Below are 19,119 nucleotides of genomic sequence, written 5' to 3' on the forward strand. Positions count from 1 at the left end.
TAGTAACTGTATTTAATTGTTTTTGAAATAATCTTTGTATAATAAGGTGTGAATGTGAATTTGGGTGGTCCAAGAGAAACTCATTTTATATATTGATGCATATTGAATGTTGTATGCTACATTGAGATGTAAGATCTCATTATTTTCAGTTATGGGTATTACATTGATGCTGATATTGATTTGAAAAAAAGGTTATGTTTAAGTACTTTTGAAATCCTAGGGTGATGCCCTAGAGGTATCTCGTTACAAGAACATGTTTGGATGTTGATCTGTAGTATCGAACAAATACTTTAAGTTGGCCTTCGTGTTGACTGTCATTGTGTATGTCACGTCTTAGCCCAGACCCAAGTACCAGAATGATATTGTGTGGTGTTTGTTATATGTAGTTATGTGTATATGGACTTTGGATGTTTGGTCCTTGTAGCTCATACCAGAGGGGTATTGTGAGCTTTGGCCTTGGGTGCCTGTATCGAGAGGGTACACTTTTTCTATTGGTTGTATGTTATTTTCGTTGTGGTAGTTGTGTCTTGTCCAAGATACAAGTATCGTGATGGTACGTTATATAAAGCGTTGACTCAGGTTTTCTTAACTACGAGAGTATGATGCAATGATGCATGTTGTGTTATAGTTGTAAGCTTATGCTATTGGGTTATGTCATCAGATATCAATGAGCCATCTTATCAGATATATTATGCTCAATTGGATTTCTTGTGGTTTGAGTTAGCTTGTCAAACAAATACTCTAATAACTTTCTTATGGTTTGAGTTAGCTTGTCAAACAAAGAATCTAATAACAAACTACATTGGATGATTGTTTATGCTCATTTGATTTTCTTTTGGCTTGAGCTAGCTTGTCAGATGTGAATAAGCGCACACCAACCTCGTAGGAAAAATTATTGTCAATTGGATCTAAGGGATTCGTTATCTACCATGAGACTTAGGGAATACTAGACTCTGATACTCGAGGCAAAGGTGGAGCTGCTACATGATGCCTAGTAGTGCACTATGTTGACTTCAGGGATAGGGCTAAGGTCCTAGACTCTGGGTCATAAGGAGAGGGATGCCTTGACGAAGGATCCCAGACTCTAGTGCAAGTGTTCTGATATCGTCTAAGGGTTAAAAGACATAAGTAAATATACAAATGAATACTCTTGCATAGGTCAGAGATGCCTATAGTTTCTAGGGAAGTGGTGCCCCTTTGGTATAAACAGGATTGTAACAAAATTGTGTATGAACATAGTATATAATGCAAAAGCAACTAAATAAAAAGACGAATAAAATATTCATGCATGTAGTTGGACTTGGCATGAATCTATGTATTCGGTGCATGACACACCTGAGGATTGAACCTTGAGTTGGGCGAGTTGACTCATCTTGGATTATATTGGTGTTATGTTTTACATTGAGAATCAACTCTTGGGATTGCATAATCGACTCATCTCTTATTGCATATTATGTCATTCTTTAAGAGTCAACTCCCGAATGTATCAGAGTTGACTCCTTAGTTGTGTATGATAGACGATTTTGTTGAGTTGAGAGTCGACTCCAAGGTTGAGAGAGTTGACTCTTCTTCTAATTTTGGATATTAGTATTGACTTCTCTTCTATGATATATATTATGTTATGTTCTGAGGGTTGACTCCCGAGTTGGGAAAGTCGACTCCTCTTTGGTTTTGGCATTATGATATGCTTTGAAAGTCAACCTATGAGTTGGGTGGGTCGACTTCCCTTGGGTTATGCTTGGTATTATGTTCTACTCTGAAAGTTAATCCTTGTGTTGGGTGAGTCGACTCCTCTTTATTTGGATTTGATGTTCTGTTTTGAGAGTCGACACCTGAGTTGGGTGGTTGACTCCTCTTGGTTTATGTTGAGTGTTGTGTTCTAAAGTTGAGAGTCAACTCCTTAGTTATTTATTATACATGGTTTTGTTAAGCTGAAAGTCAATTCCTAGGTTGAGAGTCGAGTCCTCACTTGTTTATTATGCATGGTTTCCTAGGTTTGGAGAGTCGACTCCCCATTTAGTTATAGATATTATGTTTGCATTGGAGAGCCGGCCCATGGGAATGCAGACTCGACTCCTCCTTGCTCTTTTATATTCAATTAGTTCATTTAAAGGTCGACCTCTGGTTCAACAAGGTTGACTTCTCCTGTATCTCTTTTACAGTATGAGTTATCCTAGCATCGTCTCTTTCTTTTGGGAAAATGGATTTTTGGCTAAGTGGTTTTTCAAACTAACTTAATCTTGTGCTACTACTCTATGATGCTCGTGTTGAGTAGTTGGAACACACTGAGACTGTGGTTTCTCATTCCACTACTTGAATCATTTTTTAAGAAATATCTTGGCCAAATGGATCGACGAGGAGCACTGAGCTCAATGAACTTTTGGACATGGACCTAGAACTGTTTCTTTTGTTTATAGGAGCTTTGTACATGGATGTAAATGTTGATAAACATTTTGAACAAATTATATTTTGTCAAATGAATGACTCTTAAGTTTTGCTTAAAGGTGCATATCGTTTTGTGAGTTTTGGATCCTGACTTGGAAACTCGCTTTCAAAAAAGAGTTTTAATTAAATGACAGTTTTTCACAGTATTTTCAGAAAAGAGAAATTTTAAAAAAAAGAAAAGAGTAAAATTCGAACAAGGGTTTACACTATGTAAATCTAGGTATGGGAATATCACTAACTCTTATGTTCTAGATGTTGTTCACAATGAGTGAAACTCATAAATTGAGTAATGAGCGGAACTACTATAAATTAATGGGCAAAAATATCTTCACATGCATGTGCATTTATGTCACCTAGGTACGGGTATGAAGGGTACAACACGACAATTTTAAAAAATATGGGTACATGAACACAACTATATATATATATATATATATATATATATATATATATATATATTAAATATTACATAAATGCAAATATATTTAAAGAATCAAATTCATAAATTAATTTAACATTTAGCATTTAATAACCAACTAAACCAGTAACAAGCTAAACAACTTTTATTCAAAGAATCAAAATTCAAGTAATTACTGAGAGCAAAAAACTACAACTAAGAAATTATCAATTGAAGAAACAAGTTATAACAAGTTAATAACAATTTAAGATAGTAGTAATACCTAACAATTTAGTACTTAGCAAACAAAAATATAAAAAACATTCATAAACATAGTATCAACAATCAAGTTAACAAATAACAAGCTTACCAAAAAGACAAAAAAGTTTAAAATTCTAAAAAGGCCATACCAAACTAAATATAAAGTTATAAGCTTAAAATATTTTTATAAATTATAAATTGAATACAAACTAAAATTAAGCATGTAAAATCATGTTTAATATTGATTAAAAAAATACAAAAATACCCAACTAAATATTCATCTCATTACAAAACCAAAATCAAACACCTAAATGCTAATTTAAAAAAACCTAAAACCTAATTAAATATTCATGTCATTAATATATATATATATAACCTAAATTCTAACTAAATCATTCATATATGTAATAATTAAAAAAAACCTAAAATTTAAAGTTTATAACTAAAATCAAACATGTGAAATCAAGTATAGTGTTGATTGAAATAAAAAAAAAAACACAAAAATACTTAAATGCTAATTAGAAAGAGAAAATTACAAAAAACTCTAAAACCTAATGAAATATTTTTTGTTCATGCTATTTAAAAAATAAAACATAAATAAAAAAACTTAAATCCTAAACAAACGCAATTCACACACATATATGCTAATTGAAAAAACCCTAAAACCTAATTAAATATTTATGCTATTAAAAAAAACTAAATAAAAACCCTCAATCCTAACAAATATCATTCATAGTTTCATACATAGGCTAATTGAAACAAAAAATAATAAAACTCTACAAATTTTGACTAAAATCAAGCATGTAGTATCATGTCTTATGTTGATCGAAGAAAAATGCAGAAATAACTAATAAATATCTATCTTATTAAAAAACATAAATGCCAATTGAAAAAAAAAACACAAAAAATTCTAAAACCTAATTATTAATATGCAACTATTTAAGAAAAAGTAAATAAAAAACCTAAATCCTTCTTAACAAACAACATTATTAATCTTATATGCTAATTGAAAAAAAAAACTAATCAAATGCTAATTGAAAAAAATCACAAAAATCATTAACCCTAAAGAAGATATAGGAAGAAGAAGTCTAACCGTCCACCAGAGAAACCGTCAGATGGCATATGGCCGAACGCAACCACACACACAGGCCACCAGCTCCTGCAACACGCCTAGCCAGAGAGAGAGAGAGAGATGACCGGTGCAGTGGCACTTCTAGACGATGAATGGCCGGAGTTGTCCTCATATATATATATATATATATATATATATATATATATATATATATATATATATATATATATATATATATATATATATATATATATATATATATATATATAAGAGAGAGAGGGAGAGGGGGGTCAGGGTCGAGTGGGGTGAGTTGCCATACAATAGAGAGAGCAAGAGGTGGGGACAGGTGAAGGGCATAATACATCATGCCCTGACCTTTGGTCAAGCCTTGGTGGTGCCCACCTTGACCCGATACCCTTGGGGGACTTGTCTAAGTCAGGGTGGGCACATGCCCACCATGGCCATAAGGTGACTTTGCCACTAGTGCGAACCCAATTTGCTCGACTTGGGCTGACTTAGCTTGGATTGTTAGAAAAAAAAAGGTGTTCAAGTTTGGCTTGAGGTCGAATCGAGCTTGAACAATCACGGTCCTTGATTAGCTTGAGTTGAGTTTGAGCTATGCTCCAGCAAAATATTTTTTAGTTCAAAAAGTTTTTGAAATCAATTCTAAAGGTTGTTCAATTCAACAAAGTAAATAATGGGATTCAAGTGACGACCCTTTCTACCTTGGAGCCAGGGGTGTCAACGGGTTGGGTTTGGTTCATACTCAGGTGGAATCAGACTTGGATCTGACTTTTGGGTATGGTATCAGGTTTCAACCTGGGTATAATAGAGTCTACTATAAGAGAAACCATACCCAGACCAAATAAGAACTACATGAACCAAACCCGGTAAAATAATATTTTTTATCAATTTTACATTGAAAAATAGATCTTAATGGGAACTCCGGTCGGGCCCAGGTCTGGTATAAAATTTCATAAACTATATCTGGATCCATGTTTTTCTGGACCTTTGAATCTGGACCCGAGTCTTAATCAGATCTTCTTATTTGTCACCGTACCCAGACCTTGGTCTGAATCGGATCCGGGTAACCGACCCGTTGACACTCCTACTTGGAGCTATTGTCGGCTCATTGTGCAGCCTTAGGTTAGTGACAAAGGTCTCGTCAACTAAGTGCTTGAATAAGGACATTTTGGTAAATGCATTTCCCCTTCTGCTGGTTGCTGGTTGTTACTTGTACTGGGGGTAGGAGCTAGTGCCTTGACAACTCAACGCTGACTCCCTCCTCTTAGTTTTCGATTGCCCCATTCCTTTCCCTTTTTTCTCTCCCCCCTCTCTTTCCCTTTTCCCTTCTTCTCTGACTTCCAAACTCGGTCATCTCGCACGGCGCTCTCGTTCTCTCTTTCTCTCTCTGAGGCGTACTGCGCAAGACTCACTCACTCCTACTCCATCGCGTGGCTCGTAGTTCCTGCGAGGCTGCGAGGACGAAGGTTACGGAATCTTAAGCAGTTATTCTTCGTTTCAGTATCAGCAGGTCAATGTGCGATCGTCTGCACAAGTTTAGATTTTTTTTCCTTTTCGACTTTTTTTGTTTTAGTTTTTCGTTGGTTTTTTGATGCGTGCATGCTGTGATGAAGATAGATCTTCACGTATTTGCGCACCGCTTCCGATTTCTCGTCTCTGGTTGTTTTCTCAGTGAAATTCTGATCTAGATGTGGGTTTTCGCTTGGTTTTCTTCAGTTTTTTCCTAAAAAACTTGTCTCTTCTCTCGTGCTGTGCCTTTCCACTCGATTTACTGCTTTTTGGTTGCCGGGGTTGCTTTTTCTCTTCGTTTTAGTGTTGTCTCTGCGTTTACGGCTCCAAAATGATATTTTTTTTCTTCAGTGACCTCAAAATGAAGGTTGGTTTGGAGCTAGGCGAACGGTTAAAGTTTGGAGTTTTGTCATTTTTCTACCGTAATTTATGGCGTCAGTTACTTAATAGACTCGTATGGGGTTTCTTTTGGTCAATGGATGAATGTGTGGGGTTAGGTTTGATTTCGAGCATTTAAGTCATTGTCCTGTTGATACAGTGTAAGTCCTTGCGTGCCAGTGTCCGGATGCAGCTGGATTCTTGGCTATGTACTTTTTATTGGTTCAGCTGCGGCGATATATTTTCTTTTTCTTTTTCTTTTCTTTTATTTTTTTGGAAAATTATGTCTGTGTTGAGTTTGTGGTAACCTCGATCCTTCCTCTTGATTGTGTTCCTTTGTTCCTCTTTTCTGATCTATTCTTGAATCCTTCTAGTTGATCTTCGAAACTCGTTGCTCTGTAATTTCAGTTTTTTGGTTGGTTCACTTCTGCGCTTCTGCAACACGCCTGGTCTATTCTGCGTTATGTTTGTCATATGAATCACTCGGCCACGGTCTCTTTCTTTCAGTTGTTGGAATGTCGAGCTTTGCTGTTTGCATCCCTTCACTTTTATTTGTTCGTTTAATTTTTGCATTGCTGAGATGATGTGAAACTTAATTTCTTCCCTTGTAACTCATCATGGGATTGGAGCTTGTTTCCTTGTTTGCTTTTTTATGTATCATTGACAACATATGAATTTTCTTTTAATTTATTTTAAAATCATCTGCTTTAACTGACTTTTGAATCCAAGCATAGCATCAAAAGAACTCTTTTGATTTCTTATGTTTGTGACTGTGGCCCTTTAAGGTAACCATTTGTATTTCGCGTTTTAAGAGTGGTTGGTGCTGGGAAGAAAAGAAAGAATCTTATCCTTTGTACCACAAACATGGGCTGCTTTAGCTGCTGTGATGAAGATCCTATCCAGAAAACAGCTGATAGCGGAAGCCCGTTTGCTGCAAACAATATTGCAGGTAATCAGCATAAGTTCTGTCTTATTGTTGAATGAATGTGTTATATTGTTGTAGATGTGCAATGCTTCTTAATATCTTACTTGCCAAGCTTCATTTGGAAGCCCCTGATTTTCCTTTTATTTCTGAACCTGATTTTCTTCACCAGTTGGGTTTCCTTTTGGAATTTGTGTTGCAAATGGATGGTGGTGCAATTTCATTCTAGATAACTCTCCTCTGATTCAGAACCCTGGTGAAGCAGACACTTTCTATGATTTTTGTTCTCTCACAATGCTGTACCGTCCACATGTGAGAATTTGTCTAATTTAATTCTACGAATAGGCTTTTGGTAGATTATGTCCTGTCACTAAAGGATACTTTTTCAGCATCTAAGAAGTAGGTATAGTCACCTAAGATGTATGCATTTTGTCCTATCTATGTGTCCATCAGATGTCAAAGAACTTTGTAATGTTAAAAAAATATGTTTTTGCTCCAATACATTGTCATGGGTGTTGGATTGCAATTGCATTCTGAAATAGTTTCCCTTGTTCATTTTTGCTATTAGTATTGAGCAAATATGACAAATAGTACATGTTGTTTTGATGGTAGTTGCACAAAGAATAGTCGAGATTTTGCAAATTCCAAAGTAAAAAAGGAAAATAAAAATCATATTGGACTATAATCAGATGATCAGTGTAGCTGGTTGAGTTGCAATCGTCTTATTGAAACTATAAGAGAAGACAAACTTGTATCAAAAGCTGGGTCTGTGAAGTTCTCAGCTAGAACTTGTCATCTGTTCCGTTTCTAAAATATCTGGAGATTCCTTTATTGTGGAGAATAGTTTTAGACCTCGCATAACATTTTCTTCCCTCTGCCTGATTCAAGCTTGGTTTTAATATATTGAAAATATTGCCTTATAGGAAGTTGCGTAGAACCTTATTAGAGCCATATTCATATAAAACACTCAAAATTGGATGCTCAATTTTGCAGACAGTGGCTACTATTTATCTCATATATCTAGTGGCTAATGGATTTTAAGATACTTAGCACCATTCTTTGAATAAGCATCCACTAAGTTTAGATAATGCTGGCTATCTTTACGGTAGTAGCAAATTTATTTATTTTTTGGATTGCAAGGAACCTTACTAGAGACATGGGCCACTTAATTGTTCTGCCTCCCTATGAAATAAACCTCAGGTAGTCCACCAACTTCTTGGTTATGTTTACTGTTTTCGGTAGATCTATGCTTTACAGGGACTGACTGGAGAAAGTAGTGGGGTACATCCTTAAAGTAATGGGTTTCGTTCTGTCATCCTTCATCTTGAATGCTTTCGCACACCCCTTGCTAGCTGGGTGTGCTCAACCCCAGGTTGCCAGAAAGGGAAAGGGAAATGGAAATGGGAAACTTCTTGGGAAATGAAGTTTTTTAGGTGCATGTGAAATGGGAAACGGGAAACAAATCAAAAAATGAACTGGGAAATGCATGGGAAACATTTAAGAAAAAGTAACATAATAAATTAATGAAACAAAAAATGAGAAACATGTATCCCATAAAAGGGAAACGCTTGGGGAACACATGGGAAACATGGGGGAAATGTGTTTCCCAAATATGGGAAACACGTTTCTTGCAGTATGGGAAACACATTTCCCATAGTGTGGGAAATGCTTCTCCCATATGAATTTTTTGGCGTTTCCCAAACATTTTGGAAACACAGTGTTTCCCATTTCGGAAACGGTTTCCTGGGAAACATGTTTCCCACCCTCTTATAGCGTTTTCGGTAACCTTGGCTCAACCTTTGAGGCCAAGCTAGTAGCAATTTTCATTTGGTCATATATGCTTTACTTTTGAGTTTTTTGTTTTTAACTTTGAACAAGTGCATTTTAGTTCAATTGTGAAATTAATTAAATGGAAAGCTCTGCAGGAAATGATGGAGCTTACCGTCCCACAGAAGCAACTCCTATGGGAGCACAGACACTGAAGGTTCAACCAATTGTAGTCCCTGCTATCTCAGTTGATGAATTGAAGGATATAACAGACAGCTTTGGGGCTAAGGCCTTAATTGGAGAAGGTTCATATGGAAGAGTGTATTATGGTGTTCTAAAAAATGGCCAAGCAGCAGCTATCAAAAAGTTAGATGCCAGTAAGCAGCCAGACCAAGAATTTCTTGCTCAGGTCAGTTTTCTTCCTTTAATGGGTAACTGGATTCAAAAGTAATTGTTGTTGTGCATATGTCATACTGAAATTCTGGAAACTCTCAATAGATCTCAATGGTTTCAAGGCTCAAACACGAAAATGTAGTGGAGCTGGTTGGCTATAGTGTTGATGGAAGCCTTCGTGTACTGGCATATGCGTTTGCAACCATGGGATCTCTTCACGATATTCTTCATGGTATGTGTTCTTGCAGCCTTGAATTGATAATGTAGCAATCAATGACGATTGATCTGTTTGTGGAGCTTGTCTTCTTCTGATTAAAGAAATACATAATAACTAGGCCATTGTTGTTGATGCTTACATGTGAGGTGCTATCAAATTGTAAATTAGATTGTAATACCCATTCTGTTTGGCATGCATATATTTTTACGATCGTTAATTTTATCTTGCCAGAAATGTGGTTAAGATTTTTTGAATGCTATAATTGTGCTATGAATTTACTACTAGCATTTCCTATCTTTTTTCCCCTATCTATTCAATATTTAGATGTGCGTATAACAAACTCATGCAACACCCTATTAAGGAAACTATAAAGAACCACAATCAGTTGGCTCATGCTATGTGAAACAATAAGCACCTTACATTATTGGACTAGCGGCATTCACTGATATTTATGAACACAAGCTCCATTTCTTAATCAGTCAGTACCGGTAATTGAAGCAAACACAATTATGTTACTGGCTTCAGTTTATTGGCCCGGGAAGTTTTGATTTGCTTCTGACTTCTCATAAAACAGTAGAATGCTCATTAGCTTAGAAGCATTTAAATCAATAATCCTGAACATTGTCTAAGTTTGGGGTGTTAGGTTTAGATGTTAAATATGTTTGTCCCTTCCTGAAAGATAAGGGAGTGAATGGTGAAAACAGCGTATCCAAAATTTGCTCTAGACAAATCCCAGATAGGTACCTAAAAAGTGGATTGATTCGGTATCTGATCTGTTCTATGACTACTACATCGATATTGTATAAATGATAGAGAGACAGAATAATCAGGAACATTAGGAAAACCCAGGTGACTTTTATCTTAGCACTTAGCTCATTGATTCCATTGTTCAAAAGATCACAGAAACGAGAATGCAACATGTACTGCAATTGTAACAAACATGCATGCTAGCACACACACACACACACACACACACACACACACACACACACACATATGGTTATCACTTACGCAACCACAATTCAAGTATCTTACCCACTGCACCTGTACCTCTGCACCCATGTCCTTGTGATGTAGGTGGAGACAAAGGTAAAGAGTGTGCACTGTGCAAGCTATGTCATGGCAAAGGAGACATTGACAGTGCAGAATTCATTGGTGATGAGAAATGTCATTATTGATCTAAAAAATCTGGCTTAAAAATCAGGGAATAGCTGGTTGGTCTTTCATCCAAAGAGCTACTGACTTTGAGTTTAACATTGTATGTCACTTTCTTAGGTTTACCTGGGAAAATGGAGATGGTCTAAGAAGTAGTGTTATTTTTTTATTGATCTGGTAAAGGTACAACATTATGAATAAGAAAACAGTCACTGGAAGTGTCATTGTTTGCTTTGTGTGCAAAAATTGTAAAGTCAAAAGTTTAAAGACGGTTATAAATAATATGTTCAAAAAGCATATAGTTAAGAATAATGAATGTGCCCGCAGAATTCATCTTAGCCATGAATAATGAAGAGAAGTACAATGAAAATGGATGGAATGTGGTCTGTTTTTGTTTCACAACTTGCATGTACATGAAAATGCTAAGACAACCATAGTCTGATACAGGGTTACCGGAAGGTCCATAGGGCATAGGGAAGCGTGCTTCCCTGAAGTGTGTTTCGGAAGCACGAAACGTGGTGCACGTCAAAAAAATTGGGAAGCGTGCTTCTCATTTAGGGGAAGCTCGTTTCCCTTTCACTTCTTCTTTTTTCATTTTTTTTTGTATTTTTATTTTTATTTTTCTTTCTTTTTTCTCTTTTTTTTGCTTCCTCCTCGCTTCCTAGGTCGCTTCTGGTTCGCTTCTTAGGTTGCTTCCGATTCGCTTCCTAGGTCTTTTTCGAGAGGATTCCTGGTTCGCTTCTAAGTCGTCTCGCGCTTCTCGCTTCCTAAAATTTTGAAAGTGCCTCGATTTCCGCTTTTGTTTCCCGAATCGCTTCCTGCTCCCGCTTCCCCGACTGGTAACTCTAGTCTGATATTTTGCTGGTTGCATGTGTTGGTGGTGTTTAACTTGCAGCAGAATGCTGCAACCATAGGTATGTGCATGCAAGAATGGAGGTTGTGCTGGCATGACTTCTTCAGTAAAAATAGCCTTATTTTGTTAGCTTCATTCCTCCAAGTGTAAGGTGTTAACTTGGTTTATGTTAGCAGACTGTTTTCTATGACTCATCTAGTATGATTTTGGGTTTTCTGAATTTCCTAAAGAAAGAAAGGGCAGAACGGTTGGAACTTCCAATCTACACGATACAAATCTGTGCATACCTGTTGTTCATTGACAAAATAAAATCAAAGGAATATAAAATGGTTTAATGTCTGGAAAGGACAATAAAAGTAAAATCAGAGTTGATGTTAACTGTTAACATTTGTGATACATGGCTAAATATTTTCCAACTTGCAAATACTAGGACTTAAAAAAGCATGGTGTGCAAGGATAATAACATCATAGCTGTCCTACATAAATGGTGCAAAGTACAGAAGATGCAAATATGCTTGGTACAGGAGAAAAATTCCTTAAAACTTGGATATAAGGGCATGTCCATATGTGTATTGTGTCTTCACAAAATTTGAAGAATAAAAGCGGAAAATTGCCATCGTAAAAGCATGATTGTGTATCTGCAAGCAGCAGTTCAATGGATATTGGTCAAAAGATCTAACTTAAAATGAATTACATTTGTCAAGAATTAGCTCACGGAATGAAATATCTATTGAGTTTGAATGGATTTAGTTGTTTCTTGACCATGTTCAGCACAATCAACATGGGGCACAGGAGCAAATAAGAACATCCCTGGGACATAGAATTAACGTGCGGATGATGTAAATGCTGTTGCCATGAAATTTATTCTAGATTGTCCAGCCTTAAACTGCTTGAATGAGCTATAGCTAAACTGATGGAGATTGGAGCAGGATTTGGATACAAGATATGATCCAGTTTACTGCTCTTAGCATTCTGCTTTCTGTTCTGTTGATCTTTACAAGAAATGATCCATGTAGCTTCTAATTAGCTTTTGTTTCTATTGTTCTATAGAAGAATTTGGTGATAGAAAGACGTGTCGTTCTGTCTAGACAAGACAATACAAGTGCGAAGAATTTTTTTGTGAACTTTTTAATCTGTTAACTTTTTCCTATGGCCGAAGCATCATCTTAGTCCCTCTATGGTGTTTTGGTTCCTTTTATACATTGTCATTGAACTTTTAGTAAAATTATATGTTGAGTTATGTCGGATATTTCAAAGTATGTATGGTAGAACAATGAGTTTGATTTGTAAGATGATGGCATGATGTAGGACGCAAAGGTGTCAAAGGAGCTCAACCTGGTCCAGCCTTAAGTTGGGCACAACGAGTGAAAATTGCTGTAGGTGCTGCAAAGGGGCTTGAATATTTACATGAAAAAGGTCGTATAATTCATCGTGACATAAAGTCCAGCAATGTTCTGTTATTTGATGATGATACAGCTAAGATAGCTGACTTTGACCTATCAAACCAAGCACCTGATAATGCAGCAAGGCTTCATTCAACTCGTGTGTTAGGGACTTTTGGATATCATGCTCCTGAGTAAGTTCTTCCCTGAGTTGGCTTTCTAATTATTATCCGAATCTGTAAATTCTTGTCAATATGTGGATTGAAATGTCCAGCATGTTTGTATCTGGAGTCTATTTGTGTTGGGTGTAAGACAAATAATGCACCTCTTTATCAGATAAATAGCTGACAGCTTCACTCTCTGTTCTCTTTTCATGGTGACATCCCGTTACTGTTTTATTTTTTAAAGAAAGATTAACTTACCCTTCAAAAATAGCTGACAGCTATAAATTTTCATAATAAACTGATCTGTGGTGTATGTTATGCCTCCATCTATTGTTTCTCTTATACAGCTTTAACAGTGCTTTTTCCAGAACTGCTTGGACATTTGGCTACTTAAGCTCTTCTTACCACATGAAAATTATCACGTGCTTTTTGTTTTTCTCAATTGTGTTATCCATGAAAATATTGTCCACACTGATGACTTGATTATGTTTGTATATTGTTAGATGTGTCAGGAGAAATATCTTTTTCTTACAAACATGATCCTTATAGCATGTTACCTTTGAAACAATTTAACCATTAGGATTCCAGAAATAGGCAGTTTAAACAGATGGTTTGTGTATAACTTGGCTTTGGCTTATGAAGGAGGCTAGAGCCGAAATATTTATTAAAATGGCCTCTGCTAGGACAAGATACAAGAAGGCTGAGAATTTGGTCAGAAGAGGGAAAGTTTCAATGCAGCCACAAGGCTTTTGCAAAACAATTTGGTCTCTTTGAGGCTTTCTGCTGCCTGGAGCCCCTGTATAATGCTTCCATAGATAATTATGGGTTAATATTTGATGCTATTGAAGGCACCAAATTATATGGAACTATTGAGCTGGAAATCATAGGTTCAAGCTTCATCAACTCAGTCTGACCACATAGATGTATTCAAGAAAATTTGTTTGCTAAGGATCAAACCTTGGATCATGTTATTTCAATCTAAAAATATGATTTTTTGTCATGAAATTTTAGTGTGTTGTGGACCGTTAATTTTTTAAGCCCTTAAAAAACTTGTTTGTGTGTCACAATCATATGATTCAAAACTCATTTCCCACTAAATAAACATTCTAGATCACATCCATAAGTTTTAATTTACAAAAAAAATCTAAAACCTATAATTTTCAGCTCAATAGTTCCATATGATTTGGTGCCTTCAATAGCACCCAAATATTAACCCGATAATCATAGGGCCCTTAAAACCAATCTTCTGTTAGATTAAGGGGTATAATGGTTTCATGATATTTGTACAAAAGGAAAATGCTTTTCATTCCCAAAGCAAGAAAACGAGATGGTTCAATTTCTTAATCTGCACATCTACCATTGTTGAGCCTTTGAAGACTTTTGTGGTTTTGAATATGGTTAACCTTGTAGTTTTAACCTGTGCTCTTGATCTGCTTTTTGCTGGTTTCTGTGATTTTATCAAAATTACAGTGCATGTGACTTTGTCTTATTGGTTTATTCTACCAACCATCCAATGATATCACGGTTTCACAATGCCAAATGACCTTTATTCGTGTTCAACTTGTCTATCTTTTGAAGTTAAGTTTGCTCGAGTCAACTGTGAACTTGACTCCCGCTGGATTGATGCACCAGCTGCTTGGTTTTACTTGGACCTAACATTGTTTCTTGGCCATGTCATGACTCATAACCTGCGTTGTGTATTATTGCAGATATGCTATGACTGGGCAGCTGAGTTCAAAAAGTGATGTTTACAGCTTTGGGGTTGTCCTTCTCGAGCTCTTAACAGGCCGCAAACCTGTTGATCACACACTACCAAGGGGACAACAGAGTCTTGTGACATGGGTGATGATCTCTTATCTTAACCATGCATAGGAATCCTTCAGTTGCTTGCTTGTGTTTTTGTGTGCTTGTCTGAGAGTGTGCTGACTGCTATACGCTTGTTATGATCTTTTTCAGGCAACACCTAGACTTAGTGAAGACAAGGTCAGACAATGTGTGGATGCTAGGCTGGGAGGGGACTACCCTCCTAAAGCAGTAGCAAAGGTTTTTGCCTTTTCCTTCATCTCTTACAGGTTGTTGCATATGTTATAGGTGAAGGCAACATTTTCAGTCTCCCATCTGCCTTTCTGCCCAAATCCCTTCCCCATTATTTTAAGGCATAAAGCTGAGTTGAGATTCAGTAGCACTCAAACCAGGCCCTTCATGATGTTGTGCGATGCCTGTACGAGACTTTGTTCTGGTTTGGGTACCACGGATCTTTTATATCGATCTGCTCTTTTTAGTAACTGGAATCAGCCCTCCAGATTGATAGTTTCTGTAATTTGTTGTTCTTGCAGATGGCTGCAGTAGCTGCTTTGTGCGTGCAGTATGAGGCTGACTTTCGGCCAAACATGAGCATTGTAGTAAAGGCTCTTCAACCTCTACTAAATGCACGACCAGGGCCAACCGGTGAAGTTCCGAGCTTGTGAAATTTTCTTCTGCTTCCTGCCTGATCCTGTTCAGCCAATGTTAGCATTGGGATTGTTGATGATTTGTAGATTGGTGTATCATTCTGCGGACTCCTGTTTTTCCATTGTTTTGTTGGAAAAAAATGAAAAGACCAGATCAACTGATTGCTCTCCGTTGAGCACTCTCCTTAAAGAGGCCATTAGATCCTTTATTACCCACTTTGAAGCTGAATCCAAAGCGTTCAGATCCCATCTTAGGGCTCTGTTTGGTGGGTGAGCTCTGGAATGTTTTTAGAGGATAAAGGTGATGTTGAGTAGTTTTGGTGAAAATCCTTTTGGATCGCTGTTTGGAAAAAGGCTTTTGTCGATCCAACTTTAGGATTTATTTCCTGTTTACGGGTATCCACAAATCTGTTAACGTCTGATGAGATTCAGACTCATTCATATAATGCAAATGAGAGAATGAATGTCATTGGCATGGCTAACCAAACTTCAGAAAAATGAGTGGTGAGAAATGGGTTCTAGTTTGTCTTCGCAAATGAAAGCCAGTTTTTCATTCATGTGAGAATCAAAATCCTTGAATATGGTCGGGTTTCTAATTCCATTTTAGTATCAATGGATACGACTGTTAGCTATTTAATGGAGATGCAAGAATGGAATGATTTTTTTTACACATGATTAATGAAAAATAGCCCATATTATAATAAACCAAAAACTTTTAATCTCATTATGATAAAAAAATGAATAAACATTTCATGATAAAAATGTATAGCTATGCATTTTTTATCTATATAGGGTTTAGATACCATAAGATTATAGGATGAAAATTCATGGAATGATTCATCTAGTAGATCCATAGCTCATGATTGGGGGTTGTGGGCCCTCTTGTGATTCTGATTCATACGACTTCAAATCAAACGCGATATGGAGTCGCATGCGGTCCATCAAACATAACGCACCCTGGAGTCCTTATCAACATGCAATCCCCTCTAACTGCTTTCCCTCGATTAGATTTGCTGTTGTTTTTTATGACACTTGATGGACCCACCTCTGGATGGGTCCCACAACCATCCTGCCTTGCGAGGCCCACCTTTGAAAGCTACAGACACACTCATGTGCCAGTGGGGTTTGATGATCCGGTGCCTTCATCTCACCACCATCACAACTACCGCACTCGCCACAACGGGCGACCCCCGTGGTGGTAGTAGACTTGTTTTTTGTTTTGTTTGAAAGGTAAGCTGGGGTTAATCAGACCCCTATCAGTTGATGAGATTTGAACTTGCAAAGTCCCAACACAAGGTGACGTGCACTGGCTGCTCCTACCAGACAAGCTGAGCCCCCGTTGGTTGGTGGTAGTAGACTTGTTGCTGTATTAAATGGTCTAATTTCTACTCTGCAGTTTGCTGATTTCCATTGCGCTTGCATTCTGGGCCATTTTTTTTAATATGGTTTGCTCAACATTAGCACATGCTCAGATTGAGCAGGAGGTTTGAAAATATAAGTGATTTTCCCTCTCAGAGATCTTCCAGAGAACAAGATTTTTTTACTTGTAAATCCTGTTTCTTTGCTCTCATAGATTGTTATTTATGGCTAAAATTATGATCACAGCTTGTCATGTGATTATTATTAATGTTTCACCTCATAGATGTGGGACAGGGTTAGGTCCATCCAGCGCATGAAGCAAATAGCACCCAAGCCTGTGGGCGTAGTAGCCCCACAAACTCTATTGATCAAGTTACCTTAGGCAATGTTTGGTATCCCATGTGGTAAGTAGGGTCCTGTGCCAAGCTGAAGGCCCAGGTTCGAACCCCTCTGCCACATGGGGCTCAAGAGATATCTGGTAGGGGTCTGCCTAACCCCAGCTTGCCAATCAAAAAAAAAATTGTTTCCTCCTCACAAAGATGAGACGCTATAAGGTGTCCTATTGTGTGCCTTTTTCCCTCCTAATGTAATGATGTCAGGGTACTACAATTTGTCCAGGCTAATTGTCTGAAACCATTTGAAAAAGAGGCCAGGCCTGAGCCTGGGTGATTAGGATAATGTTGAGATTGGCACAGCGGAAGTCAAGCAAGATCTAGAACTATATTGATATTTAATTAATTAACTAACTTTTTATTTAATAAAGCAAAATTACTATGTTAATTTTAATATAATGGGATGTTCTAGATTGGCTTAGAAAAAAATTGAAACCCAAAACATTAGTTTCCATGCTCAACTAGACAACTAAAACACAGTTTCCAATCGTGTTAACAAGTTTTCAAATTTATATTTAATCAAATTAGGAAACTTAAAGAGGCAAGTTTGACTGCAATACTACTTCAAAAAACCTTGTCTTAAGAACTGAGAAACAATAATAGAATCAATGAAAATTATTGTAAAAGCACCATGATTTTCATGCTATAGAATAATCAATTTCCTTTTATATGAATAGAAAATATCAATGTTAAAAATAATACACAAATAAATATATTGATAACACTAATGAACATGGGATCACCAATTTACAATGATAATATGATATTACTACTCAAAATATATGTGAAATAAATTTATTGAATTATGTTTTATGAAATGAGCAAATTAATATTATTAAAATCTATAGAAATATTCTATCAAGAACCTAAGTATAACATAAATTAAGGATTTCGACTAAAGTATAAAGAGAATTGGTTTTTTATCACAAAAGACAAAATATAGATACAATTTTATGAATCCAACAAATAAAAAAAAACATGAAAAACGGATGCCCGAACAATAAGATATACAATTCAAAAGATTAGTGCCAGAAATAAACTAAATAATATTTAGTCTAAAACTAATAACAATTACCCAAACTATTTCGATCATTAAATAGCAAGATTTATTTTTGTGCATAAAAGACTGAATAAATTTTGGAATCTTACGAGTCCAACAAATTTCACCTCAATCTGATAATCAGAATGCTAAGATACGGCCTCTGGAAGATAGTTGTGTATGTTAATTCGAGACAACAATGTGCCCGTTGTTTTTTGATATCATGACCTTCTTTTGCTTAATGTTATTTTCTGGTTTGTGATCAAACCCGAATAGAATCATGAAAAACAAGAGAAAATGGTACACAAAGATGGTGGTTGATGAAAAAGCTCGATCGGACACGAGCTTTGAGTGTCCGTCCAGCCAAGGAAGAAGCTTTACCACCTCTAGGGCACACAAAGATTTATTTTGGTCCGCTCTCTCTTTAATCCCTCCTTGGGTGAGACCTAATTTAAGCAAAATAGGTTATATGGAGACCCTATCTTCTTTTCTTTTTTGGATTTTATAACTCAAAGAAACCGCACCCGACACAAAGACCTTTCCCGCTGGCTCAACCTGCCATACCTACCTACCGTCGACATATCGGTGGTGTAAAACTCCAAGGCTAGGACCCCCCACCCCGAGGGCCTAAGCTGAGCGCCAACTTGAGTAGAGAGGAAACACCCATGGAAATAGAACCTTGACCACCTGTCAAGTGGCCAAGGCGCCAACCTCCCTTGGGGCCATTACCATAGGAGATCCTATCTTAACCATCCATCTCTAAACACTCATCCACAAATAGATCTAAGTCACTGATTTTAAGATCTTATAAAATAGTTTCAAAAAATGAAAGTATTAGTTGATCCACGTGTGATAGATTAAAATGTAAAAGCACAGATCAATTTAGATCCAATTGGTCTAAAAAACCTATGTCAACTTGGGTTTGTTTTAAACAAATAAA

At 36.7% G+C, this 19,119-nt stretch overlaps 1 protein-coding gene across 1 annotated transcript; it reads left to right on the forward strand.

Moving 5' to 3' along the window:
• Positions 1-6,249: 6,249 nt before the first annotated feature.
• On the forward strand, positions 6,250-15,605 carry LOC149820945 (pto-interacting protein 1-like). The gene is made up of 7 exons (XM_089982188.1): positions 6,250-7,035; positions 8,934-9,184; positions 9,274-9,400; positions 12,702-12,969; positions 14,649-14,781; positions 14,896-14,982; positions 15,276-15,605. The coding sequence occupies exons 1-7, from the start codon at positions 6,951-6,953 to the stop codon at positions 15,405-15,407; spliced, it is 1,083 nt and encodes a 360-aa protein (XP_089838314.1). The 5' UTR covers positions 6,250-6,950; the 3' UTR covers positions 15,408-15,605.
• Positions 15,606-19,119: the final 3,514 nt, after the last annotated feature.

This window comes from Nuphar pumila, chromosome 12 (assembly GCF_984573655.1).
Source record: "Nuphar pumila chromosome 12, dmNupPumi1.hap1.1, whole genome shotgun sequence".
Classification (NCBI taxonomy): Eukaryota; Viridiplantae; Streptophyta; class Magnoliopsida; order Nymphaeales; family Nymphaeaceae; genus Nuphar; species Nuphar pumila.

Coding starts and splice junctions, on each gene's coding strand:
- LOC149820945 (XM_089982188.1), top strand. CDS start 6,951: ATGGGCTGCTTTAGCTGCTGTGATGAAGATCCTATCCAGAAAACAGCT. Junction 12,970..14,648: donor TTTGGATATCATGCTCCTGA/GTAAGTTCTTCC, acceptor GTATTATTGCAG/ATATGCTATGACTGGGCAGC. Junction 14,782..14,895: donor AACAGAGTCTTGTGACATGG/GTGATGATCTCT, acceptor GATCTTTTTCAG/GCAACACCTAGACTTAGTGA.